At 43.9% G+C, this 19,975-nt stretch overlaps 1 protein-coding gene across 1 annotated transcript in view; it reads right to left on the bottom strand.

Annotated features, from left to right (window-relative positions):
- LOC311224393 (uncharacterized protein) overlaps positions 1 to 11,387 on the bottom strand; it is a 12,652-nt gene extending 1,265 nt beyond the window's left edge. The window contains exons 1-4 of the mRNA XM_084309360.1: positions 11,348 to 11,387; positions 10,045 to 10,446; positions 8,368 to 8,522; positions 6,853 to 6,922 (exon numbers count right to left, since the gene is read on the bottom strand). Of these exons, the coding sequence (XP_084165486.1) occupies positions 6,853 to 6,922; positions 8,368 to 8,522; positions 10,045 to 10,432 (613 nt within the window). The 5' untranslated portion in view covers positions 10,433 to 10,446; positions 11,348 to 11,387. The remainder of the gene's footprint in view (positions 1 to 6,852; positions 6,923 to 8,367; positions 8,523 to 10,044; positions 10,447 to 11,347) is intronic.
- Between the last annotated feature and the right edge of the window lie 8,588 nt (positions 11,388 to 19,975).

Raw genomic sequence — 19,975 nt, 5'->3', positions numbered from 1 at the left:
CCTAGCCATATTTTCAGAAAATTCCACTAAAAGGACATACCCAAGTAAATGGAAGATTGCGCCACTTCATTTGGTTAATTTGCATGTTCCTGGTATCTAGGGACATCTATGGACCTCATGGAATGTATTTCCAGTGTCAGAAATATTGTTTCTGTTACTATGCTTGAGTAAATTGTGATGAACCAAAAGGAGAATATAAAATATAATTTATTTTAATTAAATTTGTTCATCTTTGACGGTGAATAACACCATGCTAACATTGACCTCATTCAGCACCTTCTTGAGATGTGTACTACATATGTACTAGATATCTAAGCAAATTAATAAAGGGCAGATGATTTACAGGGGTTTAGATACAGTACAGAATCTTGCCATCCGGACACATGCAATTTGAAATATGAATATAGAATATAAGGACTTTAAATTACCTTATTATGGCCAAGTCATAAATCTATGGATGGGGCCAAATCTTCTTTCCAATAGCAGAGTTAAATCTGGATTTAGTACCACCAGGCGCCCGTTACAAGGCAGCAAAGACTGTGAATTAAATCAACTGTAAGTACAGTTACTTTTGTATAATGGCCATAGCTCCACCATTTTTCAACAGATTGCAACATGTTTTTTTGGTAGACGTTCACAGAAGGGTAAAGATAAAATATTTGTGTATTTTATGGCAATAACGTTCAGGTTTGTTCAACCCGAAAAATAACGTCAATCAGTTTTTTCACGCCAGCCGGCTGTGTTCGACAGCGCTGGTGTGAGCTGGGTAGTGTATTTTATGACATTTCGACGTCCATCGAAAGCCCTGGGTCTCCTCTTTCTTAGGACTACAACGATTTCATGACGGCGTCATTGCCTTGCATCTAAAGAGCGCTGAGATTTTTATAAACTCATATTTCGCTAATAACACTTAAAATCATTGGTAAACAAACATGCTGAAAATATACACTTTGACTGCTGTTTTGACAGGGTTAGGGTCTTTACTCTTGGCTACATTTGAAAAAGAAACTGAACATTAATTAATATGGACTGTATTGATCCATTTATGACGTGAAATAAATCTTGGCCCGGTATCGGGCCGATCGGCTTAACACTTCCAGTGCCAATCACTGATTTACACGTTTCTGACGGCCGAGTGCCAATCACGTGTTAACGTTTCTGCGTCGTTCTAATTTTTTCTATTTTAACTCATTCAGCGCCAGTCACGATGATAGTCGGGTTAACTCGCCATCGCTTGAGCGCCAATCACGAGTATAGTCGGTTTTGATTGTTATTTCTTTTATTAGCGATATCCATTCATTTTCATCCATCCAGCCTGATGTTATTGTTGGGAATGGGTCTGAGCTCGTAAAAGGGCAAATAGCGCCGCCTACGCCTTCCAGCGGGTATTGCACTCCACTGGGAATGGTGTAGTTTCTTTTCTGGGACGATCCGAGCCGTGCGGGCGGGGTTTAAATACTCAGGCGAGGTAGGCAGATACAATGATGCATTGGAACAGTAACCCCGCCCGCCCGTCATTGTGAAATGGTCGGTAATGTGGTACGGCCCTCCATGAGCAGTATTTGGAATTTGATTGTTGATCTGATATTTATTTCTACCCCGATCGACGCCGTCTCTGTGTGTATGTGTGCCGTTGAGTGCAGGATGTGCGCCGGTCTAAACCACATTGCATGCTTGCACGAGGAAAGATAATGATGATCTAGCGTTGATTTCAGGAAGATTCTATAATCAGGCAAAAAATTACAACGTGTTTAGTGTGGCGGTCAGGTGGCGTAGCGGAGATTGCGTTCGTCACCAACCCCGGAGACGCTGGATTCGCCTGTTCGAATCCAGCTCACAGCTCCGGGGTTGTCACCAGCTTGTCTGGCCGTTCACACTAATACAATTGGCAGTATTAGAGGGTGGGAGAAGCTGGCGGGGTGGGTCCGGGTCGTTGTAAACAGCGACTCCTACAGTTCGGTCGGGGCGCCTGCTAAGCGCGGATAGGATCTAAGGGCGGTAGTGTGATCCTTCCACACGTTACACGCTCTCAGTGAGAGTCCGCGCTGCCAGGTGAAAAGAAGCGGTTGATTGGCTAGACGTGTGTCGGAGGAAGCACGTGATACCCCCCACAGTCAGACCGACTGTGAGGGGTAAGTGCGCAGCGACCAGGAAGGGGATTGGGAATTGGCATAACGACTAACATTGGGATGGGAGAAAATCGGAGGAAAAAAGGAGGGAGCAAAAGATAATAAAAAAAAAAAAAAAATTGTTTAGTGTATTCCACTAAAACGCTATTATCGCGTCTTTCTCTGGAATTACTCAGAATCACCAAAACTATATTCATATTCAAAAGGCTATAAAAACGGAAATGTACCGGTGAAAAAAAAATCCGTTTTGTACATGTTGACTGGAAGCAACTCACTGATAATCGACGGGTGTATTAGATGCATAGCTATAATTTAAGATATATTTTGGCGCACTAGCGCTGAATGAGTTAATACTAAGGCTGTCAAATATATCGCGTTAATATCGCGTTAACTCCCGATTCTATTAATGCCACTAATTTTTTTAACTCAAGATTAACTAAACATTTTTTTTTTTTTTTTTTTTACTAGACTTCACTCAGGTGTATTATTGATGCTCTCATTGATACTATGTTTGTTTCTGAAGTGTGTGTGTGTGTGTGTGTGTGTGTGTGTGTGTGTGTGTGTGTGTGTGTGTGTGTGTGTGAGATATAGAGAGAGAGGGGGGTGAGGAGATGAGGAAGGGGCAAAAGAGAAAAAGAGCTGGGAGAGTGTGTGTGTGAGGGAGAGAGGGGGGTGTGTGATTAATCAGCCCTTGTGTGTGTGAATGTAACAAGTTCCTAACGTTTTCTTTCCCCTATTATTTCATGCACACTTTATTCATTGTTTTAAATTATTATTTTCTTTTAAGTTATTTTGTGCATCACTCTGTTTTGAATTTGATGCAAATTTGCAATGCATGAGGGTCATCCTTTTGTGTTAAATGGCTGCACAAAGCAAGCATTTGTTGACTCGCATGTTGATAAGAGTATTAAAACTTGGAACTTGAAAAAGATCTGTTTAAGGTATAAAAAAAAAAGTTATTAATTTGCGATTAATCGCGAGTTAACTATGGACAATCATGCGATTAATCGAGTTAAATATTTTAATCGTTTGACAGCACTAGTTAATACCCTATTCCATCCAGGGAGCCTGCTGTTATCATAGGGAATGAGTCTGAGATCACAAAAGTCCAATGCCGCCGCCTGGTGGTATGCGGCCGGTATTGCACATCCTTTGAAACGTTGAGTCTTTGGCTGTGCGTCGACGATATAGGTCCGGGCGGACTATTCTTAGGCCCTGTCCACACGAGCGCTGGATTTAATGTAACCGAAGTTTGAAAAAAATAAACCTCTGTCCACACAGGTGAACAACCGCATAGAATTGTGTACTCACGGCGGCTGGAAAACCAGCAAACCAATACATGTAGTACAATGTCAAAGCAGTAGGCGGCGATGTTGTTCAGACATGAAGGCCATTTCAACCAATCAGAAAAGGTTGAACGCTCACTACACTTCCTGTTTAGCCGCCATCTTTAAATGTCATTTTGCCAACGGAACATATATTTTCAGCAAAGAAAGAAACTGCAATAAAAGTGCAATAAACAAACGGATACATTCACTGTGTGTTCTGCCTCTCATTTGTTGATGAAACAAAACCATCAGCAACACAATTTACCACCAAGAGCGGATAGTTTAGTCTCACAAAAGACTGCCGGTGTTGTTACCTACATGCTAATGTGAATGGCTATATCTATGTATAGTATATAGCTTAAATGCTAACGTAATGTGGTAACGTTACCGCTATGAATGGATGCAAACGTTATTTAACACATTGCAGAATGGGTACAATACAATACGGCTCAATACAAACAATTGTTAAGGGGATGCAGTCTGGACTGGGTTCCTTATAACAATAACTTGACAACACATGAGTTTAGTTTAGCCGCAGCTACATGTTTACTCTGAGCATCAGGTCAGGAATGAGACAGACATCAGTCGATCACAACACTCTTCAACACAGACGATACGTTTTGAACAAAAGTTTGTTACAATCATTTTCATATAACCTTACTTGGGACAGCTCTGCTGTAAACACTGGTGTAGCTGGCTCTGCTCTAATCTCTCTACCCCGCGCTCGGTTGCTAACTTGCTATTGTTTGACAGTCTGCCGTGAACATGGGAAATAATTGCGACAGCTCTGCTGTAAACACTGGGAATAACCTCGGTTGCTATGCCCACACGCAACTGCAAAACCGCAAAACTTCACCCTGGGCTCCGGTTTTCAAGACCGCGGTTGCAGTGTAGCAAATCCCCGGTTGTGTGGCCGAACAGTGCAACTGCGCACATACAATCATGGTTATATTAAATCCAGCGCTCGTGTGGACAAGGCCTCAGTCGGACAAGTGTAGCGGTTCTAATGCTCGGATTGAGAAGAAACAATTACTCCCGTGGTGGAATCTGTGTTGGATTATGTTGGCGGAACGATGGACATCAATACTTTTGTTTGATTATTGTTATTCGCACTTACAAACATACATTCTGGAATAAAATAAGTAAAAAGAAGAACAGTTAAAATGTGCAGGAAAGGTCAAAAAACCCAAGGGCTTATAAGCGACGTCCCCTCTTAAACCTATATAGGATAACTAAAAAATACCCCCCCCCCCCCCCCCCCCCCCCACATTATGCACAAACACATGCGCATATCCCTCTCTCATACACACAGATATATACAATACAGCATTATACAACTATTATAATGTTGGGATTTTTTTTTAAAGACTTTACACAAATACACATGGATACTATAGACTACAGGATCTGTAGTTCTTTTTTAAGCGCTTTAAAATATATTTAAAGTGAAACATGTTTCTATTTGATTTTGTATTATCATTCCACATCACTGCACCTTGATAAACAAATGAGAATTTGGCAACAGAGGTCCTACAGAAAGGAATGCGTAAGTCTTTATTTCTTCTTGTGAGATGTGCATGATAATGAGAATTAAACTCAAAATAAGTTTGAAAAAAATACATGAAAAAATACATCAATACTTGGAATGGCGATCAGATAATTGGAATATTCTTTTCGGGGTACATCCTAGTCAAGGTAAGGGCTATATGGTATCAATCTTCATTGCGATCCGAATGTATGTGTGTAACGCTACTCCATAACGTATTCCGTTGGTGATGATCAAAGCATTGAAAAACGACCCCCCCCCCCCCCCCCCCCCCCCACACTTGATGATGGAACATGGAATACCGATCATATGCATTTGATTTTTTTTAAAGTACCGTGTGTAGGGACAAGACGCCAATGCATTTACTATAATACACGTTGCGGCTTATAACCAGCCTCTCAGGAATTTGGCCCGGATCATTCCAAAATAACACTCATATTCACCACGGTATAGAACAGGAAGATATGGATGGATTTTTTTTTCTTTTTTACATCTTGACCAGAAGAAACCCAGTCAAATGACTATAGTATTGAATCCATGGCTATAATATAGAATATAGATTTAGCTCTACAAACAAGGTGACCGATTACATGGGTTTAATGGGTGGCATGAGCCTATGCACTTCCCGGAAGGGGCGTGGCACCCAATGTGTTAAGGCATAGGTGTCAAACTCACGGCCCGCGGGCCAAATCCGGCCCGCCACGTCATTTGATGTGGCCCCCCAAGAGCTCAGGTAAAAAAAAAAAAAAATTTACATTAATATTGGGTTAAAAAATAGCAGTGTTAAAATAATTGTGGGTTAATACGTTAAGCTTTAACTTTGACAGCCTTAGTTATTACACATTCTTACACATACATGTATGTTGAACATCTGAGGTAACAAAGGAAAAAAGCCAAAAGCACTTACTCCTCAGACATTCTTTGACAATTTTACAGCCCAAAATACAAAAAAGATCCAGGCGGAATAGGTAACAAAGGGTTGAAGAAATATTGTCTGAACTGTCAGATGCAAACTGGCTGTGTGACATAACCGAGCATCTCGCTCAATTGAATAAGAAGCTGTAGGGACGCAAACAAGTCCCACCCAAAACTTGACCAATATAGTTGTGAACTGAGACAACCCTTATTTTGTTATTTTTGAGTACAGTTACAGTTGTGTGTTCATGCAGACACATAATAGCAATTTCATTACGAATTGAAAATGGGGGACCCTGATGTAAACAAGTCGAAAGTCTTTCTCTGGTCTGCATCCCCTTAACAATTGTGTGTATTGAGCTGTACTGTACCCATTCTGCAATCTGTTAATTAAAGTTAATTAAACTATCTTCCATTAGTTGGATGTATGGCCTCTGCAAGGTTGTGTGCAGCCATTTGTTTTTGTAACATCTGCTACATCTGTCCCACGTGTTCTTTGCAGCTCACAGTTGTTAGTTCTGCCCCTCTTGACTGTGACAAAAAGGTTTTGAACAAACTTAATGTCATAGCTTGTATTTGATGATATTCTTCTTTGTTATTTACTTGAATGGTTTGATCATTGATTGGTGGAGTAATATGGGGTTCTGATAAACTAAAATTATTTGTTAAAATAACATAAGCTAACATATATTTTTACATTTATGCAAATGAATATGCAATATGTATAACTTGAATAAGTAATAAATACAGAAACACCATGTTTAACAATATGTAAATGTGTAGCTACATTTATTTTACATTACATTAACATTTATACGGTCTTTGGCCCTTTGAGGGCAACCATAATGCTGATGTGGCCCTCTGTGAAAATGAGTTTGACACCACTGTGTTAAGGGGTTAACTGTTTTGATAAAGTCCAGCAACTCCAACTCACCTTCAAACTCAAAGTCCTCCGGCTCCTCCTTGATGTAAACAACTGTCTCTGCCAAGAATGTCTGCTGGCCCTTTAAGACACAACCAGAGATGTTAAAACAGAAGAAGACGGTTGACAGCATGTAGAAGCAGAGACATATCAGACTAACCAGCAGTGTTTCCGCTAGCATTTCTTTTGTCAATGTGACCGACTTCTAATTTACAGTCCAAATGTAATATCATGTAATACGGTCATAGAGAAATGCATGAAAATGTGGTTAGGCTGCAGCTACATTGATCAGTCACTCAACAGATTTGATGGAAGATATTACTATCTGTTTGGTTATTTCTAAATTAGAACCTAACATAATTGTGCCTGAACTGTATAAAACTGGACTGCAACGGAGGGCTTTGTCATTGTTGTTGAACTTGCAAATGTGTGCGTCGCCAGGAAGTGATGTCACTGGCAGAACTAGCCCCTTTTGTGACTGCGATGTGCAAGCCAGGGGCTTGTGCAAGCCAGGGGCTTTTGAATACGCAGTCACTCGCAGCTCCCTAGTAGCCAGGTTAATTTGGACCACCAAGCACTGCTTAAAAGCTCGGGGTGGGTCCGAAATATATCAGATATAAATTTCAAAAGGTACCCAGCGTTCAATTAGGGTTTCAGACACACACAGCAGGGTTTGAAAGCTCGGCGTTGCTAATAAACATTTTAAAATCATTTTTATAAACTGGTCAACACTGCTCAAAACGGCTGTATTTCCGTATTTGGCTGCCTGGTGCGCCTGCGCTGTGATCACAGCGCATGCTCATCATGCACCCAACGCCGGAAATAATGCAGTGTTGACCAGTTTATTAAAATGATTTTAAATGTTTATTAGCAACGCCGAGCTTTCAAACCCCGCTGTGTGCGTGTCTGAAACCCTAATTGAACACTGGGCACCTTTGAAATTTATATCTGATATATTTCAGACCCACCCCGAGCTTTTAAGCAGTGCTTGGTGGTCCAAATTAACCTGGCTACTAGGGAGCTGCGAGTGACTGCGTATTCAAAAGCCCCTGGCTTGCACATGGCAGTCACGAAAGGGGCTATGGCAGAACATGCTCTCTCCCTCTACTATAACTTAAATACTTAGCTAACGTAGCTACAGTATAAACACGACTCAGGATGTTTTAAATAAATTACTTAAATAAGTGCATCAACCCCGGTTTTGGACAAATGCAAAAACGTGCCACCTTATAATATAGACACAGAATGTCAGAATGAGATGGACTGGTGTTGGAGCAGCACTCATACCGGGGTTGCCTGGCCTGTGTGGATGTTGTGTGTGGAAGTGCGATTGATGATGACGTCAACCTAATGCTTGTGGGAAGCCACCAGGGGGCAGCACAGCTAAGTGTGAGTGAATGACTGAATCAATGAATGATTGCATGAGTTAATGACATTGCCAGGCATAGAGGTGCTTTGCATCAACAACAAAAAACAGGAATACTATAGTTAATTTCTCTATTCTAAGTAACCTCTGACAGAACATACCTGGTCCATGGCGGGGGTAAAAAGTATTTCTATTGTCGGTGCTGGAAGACTGTCCTCCTCTTCCTTGTCTGCTGAGGATGATGAAGGACTGATGGGCCGCCTCCAGAGTAGTCCATTCAGCACCTCCCACACCACAGGGAAGGGACTGTCTCCGTCTGGGGAGAGAAGGAGAGAGTGGGCGAATTAATGTGTGAGAGAGGACTGGCCATTCTACAAGCTAGCTGGTGATGTCACACCCCTCATAGGACTGGCCATTTACAAGCTAACTGGTGATTGTCACACCACTCATACAGGCACGCACGGCAGACGATTACTATCAAATTGGAAAGGTTTGGTGGCATTCTCCAATTTACAAAACATCTCTGATTTGACAGTCCAAGGCTGCCGTGTGTGCCTGTATGTGAGGTGTGACATCACTTGGACGTCGTTATGAATGAGGGATGACATGAGTGAGAAGGAGCTGTAGATTTTGAATCTAGATTCCTACTTTCGAATTCTCCATGCTACATTTTATATTGTTTTTTTTTTTTTTTTTTGGTCTTTTTCCCCCTCCATTTTCCTCCGATTTTCTCCCATCCCAATGTTAGTCGTATGCCAATTCCCAGTCCCTTCCTGGTCGCTGCGCTTTACCCCCCACAGTCAGATCATTTTGGGAGAGTGGAGGCTACCACGTGCTTCCTCCGACACACGTCCAGCCAATCACCGCTTCTTTTCACCTGGCAGCGCGGATTCTCATTGAGAGGGCGTAGCGTGTGGGAGGACCACACTATCCCCCTCACGTCCAATCCGCGCTTAGCAGGCGCCCCGACCGAACTGTAGGAGTCGCTGTTTACAACGACCCGGACCCACCCCGCCAGCTTCTCCCACCCTCTGATACAGCCAATTGTATCAGCGCAGACGGCCAGCCAAGCTGGTGACAACCCCGGAGCTGTGAGCTGGATTCGAACAGGCGAACCAAGCTCACAGCTCCGGGGCTGGTGACGAACGCAATCTCCGCTCGACCACCTAACCGCCCCTGCTACATTTTATATTGTATGCAATGTTCAGTATGTGGTCTGTTAATATACACATATTGTATGTGAAAGAGATTGTATGAATACTAAAAGAACCAACATTTGAAGTATGTTGTGGCTGGTTGCTACATCATTTAGCACTAGGGCAAGGGGGGGAATTGTACATTGGAGGGGGTTGAGTTTGGACATTTACAGGGGCCAGTTTCGGATTGCAGTCTCCCGTAGGTGCTCTTTTAGAGAGGTTTTGAAGGTGGGTAGTGATTCACATTCCTTTACAGCTGTGGATAGGGTGTTCCACATTGTTGTTGCATAATTGCTAAACGTGTTTAGTCCCTTGTTTGAGACGAATCTGGGTTTAAAATGATTTGCGGAGCTCCCTCTGGTGTTGTGGTCATGGTATTCACTGACCTTTGGGAAGTATTTTGACATGTACATGGGTAGCTTAGTGGCGTAGTATATCTTGTAGACCAGACCCATTGCAAGTTGCTGTACTCTGTCGTCTACTCTAAGCCATCCTAGGTTGTCAAAGTGGGCAGGGATGAGGTGGGTTCTAGTAGTAAGGTCAAGCAGTAGTCTGACCAGTTTGTTTTGTGATGTTTGTAATTTAGTTTTTAGCACCTTTGAGGTGCTTTGGTACCATGAGGTGCACGCATAGTCGTAGTACCCTTGAATGAGTGCTCCTGCTCCTGCCGGTCTTCAGGGTATTCTTGTTTACCAGAGAGGAGATCCAGTGGCGTCTTTGCAGGCTGTTTGGCTTTAACCTCAGCCTTGTTCTTGTTGATCTTGAAAGAGCCCTGGGCTCCGATACCCTTTACCCGGACCAGGGTTCCCTTCGCCACCAGACGCTTGATGGCAGTCGTCACACGAAACTTGTTTTTATCCACGTCGTAGCCACCGGCAGCCAGAGCCTTCTTTACGACATGCAAAGACATGCCGCTCCTCTTTTTAGAAGCGGACACTGCCTCAACGACCAAGTCACTGATGCTGGGACCTGCTTTCTTGGGTCTGGGAGCGGCCTTCTCCTTGGCAACCTTAGCCTTAGCTTCTGCCATTATTCTCTCGTTCTCTGCTGCGAAACAAAAGCTGATGCTGAAGTAATCCCACACTGTGCAATATCCTGATGTGCAATTGTTGTTATTTTGTATATTGTACAGGACTAACATTGTCTTATTGTATAGCATTTAATGTTTCTGTATAGGATTTTATGTTTCTCTTTTATTACTTGTGATTTTATTACTGCACCTTAGGTTTGAGTCCCAAATCTCGTTGTATGCAAATATAATGACAATAATCTAATTAGGGTCCCCCGTTTTCAATTCATCATCATGACATTTATGACATACAGATATACAAATATATATCATGACATTTATGACACAAATCGATCTCTAGACAATGTTTGTATGTCTCCACAATGGTATGATTCTGGCCTGGTAGGTTAAAGCACCGTTCGAACTTTAGAAGGTGTTTTCTGTCCATTTTCGTCCGTAACATTAGTTTGGATGTAATTTCTTTGTTGACACCAGATCGACCAATAGCAGCGCTCTTTGTACGGCCGTATCCTCGCAACAAAGAGAGCTGCTATTGGTCGAGCGCAAGATACGTGACCGAACTCGCACCAATTACGTCAAATAAAACTCCGCGGTGACCAAGTATCCGTTCGCGAGGAAAGATCTAGTCCCGACTTTAAAATTATGATTGCGCAAAATGGCCTTGTTTGTCAATGGAGCACTTTTTGTCCCTAAATCTACACCAATATAGCGTTTACCCAGAGTGAAAATTGTGTAGTTCGGGGAGGTGGGAACGAGAATAGTTTTCTAGCCACTTATCAGCCTTCACCATACGGCCTATAACTAGGAGTCTCAACAGACTGATTCATTCAATTAATGCTAACGTTAATGTTAGTGGTGTGTCTGTGAATAAAAGCCATAACAACCCCAGGAACGTAAACGTCCAAATCGTCTTACCTTGACTTATTTGGATCGGGACACTTTCACAGCTACTGAACAGAACAAATCCACGACCACAACAAAAATGGACGATAGAACAACGATCCTTTAAACTGCGCGTGCGCGATGTGCGTAACGACGACAGTCAGTGACGGGAGAAATAACTCTGAAACAATGGATTTGTATTTCGATCACATAACATGAATGAATGAAAACTTTATTTAACAGATTGCAGAATGGGTACAATACAGTACGGCTCAATACACACAATTGTTAAGGGGATGTGGGGATTGGGATGTGGGGATTGTTAAGGGGATATGAATTGAAAATGGGGGACCCTGATGTAAACAAGACAAACGTCTTTCTCAGGTCTGCATCCCCTTAACAATTGTATGTATTGAGCCGTACTGTATTACCCATTCTGCAATCTGTTAAATAAAGTTTTCATTAATTAAATAAAGTTTTCATTCATTCATTCATTCATTCATTCATTCATTCATTCATTCATTCATTCATGCAGACCTGAGAAAGACGTGTGTCTTGTTTACATCAGGGTCCCCCATTTTCAATATAGACATTTATGACACACAACATACATGACATTTATGGCATAGGGACATATAGGTATTTAGTACTGATACATTTGTGACATAAACGGTATTCAAATATACAGTACTGTTACCCCTAGATCCTGACAGAGTATATACATGATGGGGAGGGGACTGTACATTAGGAGGGGGTGGGTGGGTGGGATTGATTGATTGAAAACTTTATTAACAGATTGCAGAATGGGTACAGTACAGTACAGCTAAATACATACAATTGTTAAGGGGATGCAGACCAGAGAAAGACTTTCGTCTTGTTTATGTAGCAGGTGCCACCTAGCACCTGCCACGAAATTCGACCGTGCCTCGAGTGGGAGTCGAACCCCGGGCGTCTGCACCGGGGCCAGCATAGCAAACCGTTGCGCCAAGAAGGGAATCCCCCCCCAAGGCGCTCAGTTTGTATGCCTCTGGGGAGTGAGTTTTACACACTTCTATGTGCCGTAGTCACACTATCGCGGCACATATCCGTTACATTCACCCCCCCTAAACTCACACCACCCAAGGCATCCGGGTCGCGTGTACCTGTTCCGCAACAGTAAGTGACTTCCGGGGTAGGCCTGATTGGCCCCGACAGGCACGTGACGCGGCAAACTCAGGACGCGCAACGAGGCTGCTGAGAGCTGTCGCGCGGAAATAGGCTGTCTATTGCCATTCTCTAACACAAACTCTAACCTTAACCAGCTCCTTAACAGCGCCTAAACTTAACCGTTCTAACCTTAACCAACTCCGAAACAATGCCTAACCTTAACCTTAACCTTAACCATGCCTAACCTTAACCATAGAAAGAATATTGCCATTCTCTAAGACAAACTCTAACCTTAACCAGCTCCTTAACAGCGCCTAAACTTAACCGTTCTAACCTTAACCAACTCCGAAACAATGCCTAACCTTAACCTTAACCTTAACCATGCCTAACCTTAACCGGCGAAAGAATACACGTTAAAAAAAAAATCACGTTAAAAAAAAAGATTTGATGGGATTCGAACTCACCAACAACGGACCACAGGATCGCAGGACCGCTGCTCTGCCAGGTGAGCTATAGCGCCGAATGAGAGTCATGGCGTATTTGGACGGTTACGTAATTCCGTAAGCTCTGCCGCTCGGCTCCGCGGAGCGTGCGGCGCGGCAGAGAAAGTTGCGCGTCACGTGCCTGTCGGGGCCAATCAGGCCTACCCCGGAAGTCACTTACTGTTGCGGAACAGTTACACGCATCCGGGTCAACGGCACCACTGTAGCAGGTGCCACCTAGCACCTGCCACGAAATTCGACCGTGCCTCGAGTGGGAGTCGAACCCCGGGCGTCTGCACCGGGGCCAGCATAGCAAACCGTTGCGCCAAGAAGGGAATTCCCCCCCAAGGCGCTCAGTTTGTATGCCTCTGGGGAGTGAGTTTTACACACTTCTATGTGCCGTAGTCACACTATCGCGGCACATATCCGTTACATTTACATGATCAGGGTCCCCCATTTTCAATTCATCGTAACATATATGACATACAGATAGACAGTACTGCTACATCTATACATTTATGACATACCAGATTTGCAAATACAGTACTGTTTGTGATACGAAAAGAGTCCAGAAAAGAAGTATATACATTTGACGTAGAAACTGTACATTGGAGGAGGTTGGGTAGGTGGGGGGGGGGTACTGTACATTGGAGGAGGTTGGGTAGGAGTGGGGGGGGGAGGTTGGGTAGGAGGGGTGGGTGGGGGACACTGTACAACTGTACAAGCAACACTGTACATTGGAATATTGACAAGACCATACTTGGTCATTTTTACTGTACATTGGAGGGGGGTTGTGTTAGGACATTTACAGGGGCCAGTTTCGAATTGCAGTCTCCCGTAGGTGTTTTTTGAGAGTGTTTTTGAAAGTGGGTATAGTGATTCACATTCCTTTACAGCTTTGGGTAGTGCGTTCCACATTGATGTGGCATAATTGCGAAACGTGTTTAGTCCCTTGTTTGAGCCGAATCTGGGTGCTGAGTCGTCCGCAAACAGGAACAAGTTGCAGTCACAAGCTGACGACATGTCATTTGCATAAATTAGGAACAGTAGTGGACCTAGTATGCTTCCTTGTGGAACATCACAGCTTACTGTGAGGGGGGGGGGGATAGGGTACCGTTTACCTCCACCATCTGCTCTCTCCCCTCCAGGTAGGATTGCATCCAGCTCACTGATAGACTATCAAAACCAATTGCTTTTAGCTTGTCAATCAGAATGGTGTGATTGACAGTGTCGAAGGCCTTTTGTAGGTCCAGCATGACCATGCCGCAGTATTTGCCCGCGTCCACCTCTTGTTTGATGTGGTCGTTTAAATAGAGAAGGCATGTGTCAGTGGAGTGGGATGTTCTGAAGCCAGATTGGAATTCGTAGATTCGATTTTTTTCCGCAAGATATTTTTCGACCTGTTCGTATACAATTTTTTCCATGACTTTCGAGATGGAGGTAAGGATAGAAACAGGGCGGTAGTTGCCTGGGTCTAATTTACTGCCTTTTTTGTGCAGGGGTGTTACTCTCGCAATTTTGAAGTCCTTGGGGACGTGTCCCTGTTTTATGGAGAGGTTTATTATGTGTGTGATGACTGGGGTGATGGCGGCTGCTGAGTCTCTGAGGAATTTGGAGGGGATGTTGTCATGGCCAGTGGCCTTGTTAGGTTGGAAGGCGCTCAGTCTTTTGAGTACCTCATCTGTTGTTAACATTTCCAGTTTGAAGTCGTCTTTGTGGACCCCTAGGTTCTTGTAGTATATGCTACTATGTGTTCTACCCCATAATGCCCTGAGTGGGAGAGAAATATACATACGGTGGGGAGGGAATATACATGCGGTGGGGAGGAGACTGTCTATTAGGAGGTGGTGGGGGTTTTGGGCATTTACGGTGGCCAGTTTCGAATTGCAGCCTCCCGTAGGTGCTCTTTAAGAGCGGTTTTGAATGTGGGTAGGGATTCACATTCCTTTACAGCTTGGGGTAGTGCGTTCCACATTGATGTGGCATAATTGCGAAACGTGTTTAGTCCCTTGTTTGAGCCGAATCTGGGTTTAACATGATTTGTTGAGCTTCCTCTGGTGTAGTGGTTGTGGTATTCACTGACCTTTGGGAAGTATTTTGACATATGGGTACCTTAGTCGTATATTGTATCTTGTAGACCAGGCCCATTGCAAGTTGCTGTACTCTGTCGTCTACTCTAAGCCATCCTAGGTTGTCAAAGTGGGCAGGGGTGAGGTGGGTTCTGGGGGTAAGGTCAAGTAGTAGTCTGACCAGTTTGTTTTGTGATGTTTGTAATCTTGTTTTAAGCGCCTTTGAGGTGCTTTGGTACCATGAGGTGCACGCATAGTCGTAGTACCCTTGAATGAGTGCTCCTGCCAGAGTCTTCAGGGTATTCTTGTTTACCAGAGAGGAGATCCGGTACAAGAATCTAGTTCGTTGGTTGACTTTTTTTATTACATTGGATGCCATTTTGTCACAGGAAAGATTTGCCTCTAGGATGGAACCCAGGTAGGTAATTTCGTCTTTCCTTGTGACAATATTGTCACCCACTGTAACTGAGAATCCGTCGGTCTTGCTGAGTTTGTTATTTGAACCGAAGAGAATGGACTCAGTTTTGCCCATGTGTAATGATAGTTTGTTATCAGCGAGCCATATGCAGATTTTGCCTAGTTCCGAGCGGAGGGTTTTTTCAACCTGCAACTTGTTCTTGTCAGAGACTAGCAGGGCTGAGTCGTCCGCAAACAGGAACGAGTTGCAGTCACAGGCTGACAACATGTCATTTGCATAAATTAGGAAGAGTAGCGGTCCTTGTATGCTTCCTTGTGGAACACCACAGCTCACTGTGAGGGGGGGGGGATAGAGTACCGTTTACCTCTACCATCTGTTCTCTCCCCTCCAGGTAGGATTGCATCCAGCTCACTGATAAGCTATCAAAACCAATTGCTTTTAGCTTGTCAATCAGGACAATTTATGTTCACCAAATGTCGATAGCTTTTTTTATTTGCATTAAGGAATGGCGTTGTGCATGTCCACAAATACAAATGCTGAATTGATGGCTGACAGTCACAGAGGAATGCAGTGCATTTAACAATTAACTGTGCCTACCAATTTGTACAGGGTAGACTTGGTTAGCTATGCACGCAGTACGCGTCTATATTAAAGGCAGCCCAAGAGTGCTTCCGCATTGGCGTTTTGCGCTCTGATTGGCCGAGCGCACGCATGTGCATGAGCCGCGACGCGCTCCTCTAGCCAGGAATCGAAACTCTGTTTAAGCTCCAGAGAGCGAGGCTGAAAATCCACAGTTCTTGCCCCACTGATGGTAGCCGAATCCCGGATCCGAGTTTTCTGATGAATACCCCCAAAATATGGAGGTCCCGAACGCAATTAAGTATTGATTACGCCGTAACGAATCATTAAAAAAATATACGTAGGGGCGGTTAGGTGGCGTAGCGGAGATTGCGTTCGTCACCAACCCCGGAGCTGTGAGCTGGATTCGCCTGTTCGAATCCAGCTCACAGTTCCGGGGTTGTCACCAGCTTGGCTGGCCGTTCACACTAATACAATTGGCAGTATTAGAGGGTGGGAGAAGCTGGCGGGGTGGGTCCGGGTCGTTGTAAACAGCGACTCCTACAGTTCGGCCGGGGCGCCTGCTAAGCGCGGATAGGACCTGAGTGGGATAGTGTGATCCTTCCACACGCTACGCCCTCTCAGGGAGGATCCGCGCTGCCAGGTGAAAAGAAGCGGTTGATTGGCTGGACGTGTGTCGGAGGAAGCACGTGATAGCCTCCACTCTCCCAGATGATCTGACTGTGGGGGGTAAGTGCGCAGCGACCAGGAAGGGGATTGGGAATTGGCATACGACTAACATTGGGATGGGAGAAAATCGGAGGAAAATGGAGGGGGAAAAAGATCAATAAAAAAAAATATATATATACGTTAACTGGAGTATGTTGTTTCTTTACATATATGTTGGATTAGAGAATTGGTTTGTCATGACAATCCAATAAAAAAAAAAATCGCGATTTACCCGGTGGTTCATTGTTTACAATGAACGGTGGGGCTAATCGACACGGACGCGTTAAACTAACCTAAAGTTAGTTTTTCACCAACAATCTACAGACACAAACAAACACAGAACCGGACTGTTATACTAAATTAATTCATTGCTGTTTAACGCGTCCGATTATTCCCATCATGACACTGCCATTGGCTCCGCGCCGCGCTCTCTCACCGGCCGTCTTACCCCACGGACACGTGCTCGTCATCGCCATCGGTCAACCGCCGCCGCCGCCACCTAAGTGGGAGCACCGCGCGCCCCAGCCCAGCCCCACCGTTCATTGTACCACCGGGTAAATCGCAATTTTTTATTGGATTGTCATGACAAACCAATTCTCTAATCCAACATATATGTAAAGAAACAACATACTCCAGTTAACGGTATATTTCTTTAATGATTCGTTACGGCGTAATCAATACTTAATTGCGTTCGGGACCTCCATATTTTGGGGGTATTCATCAGAAAACTCGGATCCGGGATTCGGCTCCCATCAGTGGGGCAAGAACTGTGGATTTTCAGCCTCGCTCTCTGGAGCTTAAACGGAGTTTCGATTCCTGGCTAGAGGAGCGCGTCGCGGCTCATGCGCGTGCTCGGCCAATCAGAGCGCAAAACGCCAATGCGGAGGCGCTCTTGGGCTGCCTTTAATATAGACGCATACAGTACGCGTCAGTACAGTATATTTGTACCTGGGGTTGACTTAGATCACACATGTATCTTTGTTTTACTTGCATTTCTATTTTATTCGTATTACCTGCTGCTTTGAAACTTGAATGTCCCCATGGGGATAAATACAAATCAATCTTGTCATGTCAACCTAGCTAGCTTGAGAAACTAATGGTAAAGACAAGGTTGGTGTTTGTCTTAGTATTGGTATTGGTCGTCTCTGGCTTTAGGGTCAGTTATTGGAGTAGTCTCTTGACTTTAGGTTTAGTTCCGGAAAAAAATCGAATCTACGAATTCCAATCTGGCTTCAGAACATCCCACTCCACTGACACATGCCTTCTCTATTTAAACGACCACATCAAACAAGCGGTGGACGCAGGCAAATACTGCGGCATGGTCATGCTGGACCTACAAAAGGCCTTCGACACTGTCAACCACTCCATTCTGATAGACTATCAAAACCAATTGGTTTTAGCTTGTCAATCAGTGAGCTGGATGCAATCCTACCTTGAGGGGAGATGGTGGAGGTAAATGGTACACTATCCCCCCCCTCCCAGTGAGCTGTGGTGTTCCACAAGGAAGCATACTAGGACCGCTACTGTTCCTAATTTATGCAAATGACATGTCGTCAGCTTGTGACTGCAACTTGTTCTTGTTCGCGGATGACTCAGCCCTGCTGGTCTCTGACAAGAACAAGTTACAGGTTGAAAAAACCCTCAGCTCAGAACTCGGCAGAATCTGCACCTGGCTCGCTGATAACAAACTATCATTACACCTGGGTAAAACAGAGTCCATTCTCTTCGGTTCAAATAACAAACTCAGCAAGACCGGCGGCTTCTCAGTTACAGTGGGTGACAATATTGTCACAAGGAAAGACGAAATTACATACCTAGGTTCCATCCTAGAGGCAAATCTTTCCTGTGACAAAATGGCATCCAATGTAATAAAAAAAGTCAACCAACGAACTAGATTCTTGTACCGGATCTCCTCTCTGGTAAACAAGAATACCCTGAAGACTCTGGCAGGAGCACTCATTCAAGGGTACTACGACTATGCTTACACCTCATGGTACCAAAGTACCTCAAAGGCGCTAAAAACAAGATTACAAACATCACAAAACAAACTGGTCAGACTACTGCTTGCCCTTACTCCTAGAACCCACCTCACCCCTGCCCACTTTGACAACCTAGGATGGCTTAGAGTAGAAGACAGAGTACAGCAACTTGCAATGGGCCTGGTCTACAAGATACACTACACAACTAAGATACCCATGTACATGTCAAAATACTTCCCAAAGGTCAGTGAATACCACGACCACAACACCAGAGGGAGCTCCACAAATCATGTTAAACCCAGATTCGGCTCAAACAAGGGACTAAACACGTTTTGCAATTATGCCACATCAATGTGGAATGCCCTACCCAAAGCTGTAAAGGAATGTGAATCACTACCCACTTTCAAAACCACTCTCAAAGAACACCTATGGGAGACTGCAATTCGAAACTGGCCCCTGTAAATGTCCTAACCCAACCCCCTCCCCAACCCCAGTAAATGACCTAACCCAAGAATACACAAGACCCTCTTCTTAGAACCAAGTATGGTTTCGTCGATATTCCAATGTACAGTTTTGCTTGTACAGTTGTAGTTTTCCCCCACCCCACCCCGCCTACCCAACCCCCCCCCCCCCCCCACCTCCAATGTACAGTTATAGTTTTCCTTCCAAATACATGTTATTTTAATTTAAAACAGACCAAATCAATTTCGTTTGAATTTCATTTAACCAAATCAATTTACCAAATAATTCTTATTTGATCACACTGGAACAGATTCAACCCAAATAAACTAAATAACTTGCCAATTGGCATCATTAACTATTTAGTTAAACAGTACATTCCACATTAAGAATTGGAATGATTCCCACAAAATTGCCAACAACCCAGACGTTTACAGGTATATATTATAGTAGTTTAAATGGACAATTACCAAAAACTACAAAACATACGTACCAATGGCATCTGAGGTGATTCCTTCACTGAACCCTCTTTTCCCTCATCTAAATGGGCATTCTTCACCCACTGAAGGAAACTAATCCTTCCACTGCAAAGCATCTTTTTCTCTGCCTATTCCACCCCAAGATGGCATTCACACCTGAATTTCCATTCTGCCAATTACCCTCTGCAGCAATAAACTCTCCCATCACAGCAGCTCAGGGTTGGTGGCCATCTTGTGAAATCCTACACCTTAAAATGTAGTAGAAAAAAATTATAATTCTCAAATTAAAAATATAAAACAAAACATACATTTCGATATTGCCTCTGGCTTTACGGTTAGTTT

The sequence above is a fragment of the Notolepis coatsorum genome (genome assembly GCF_963971535.1).
Source record: "Notolepis coatsorum genome assembly, chromosome: 2".
NCBI classification, from domain to species: domain Eukaryota; kingdom Metazoa; phylum Chordata; class Actinopteri; order Aulopiformes; family Paralepididae; genus Notolepis; species Notolepis coatsorum.
This window is presented reverse-complemented; position numbering and strand designations above follow the sequence as displayed.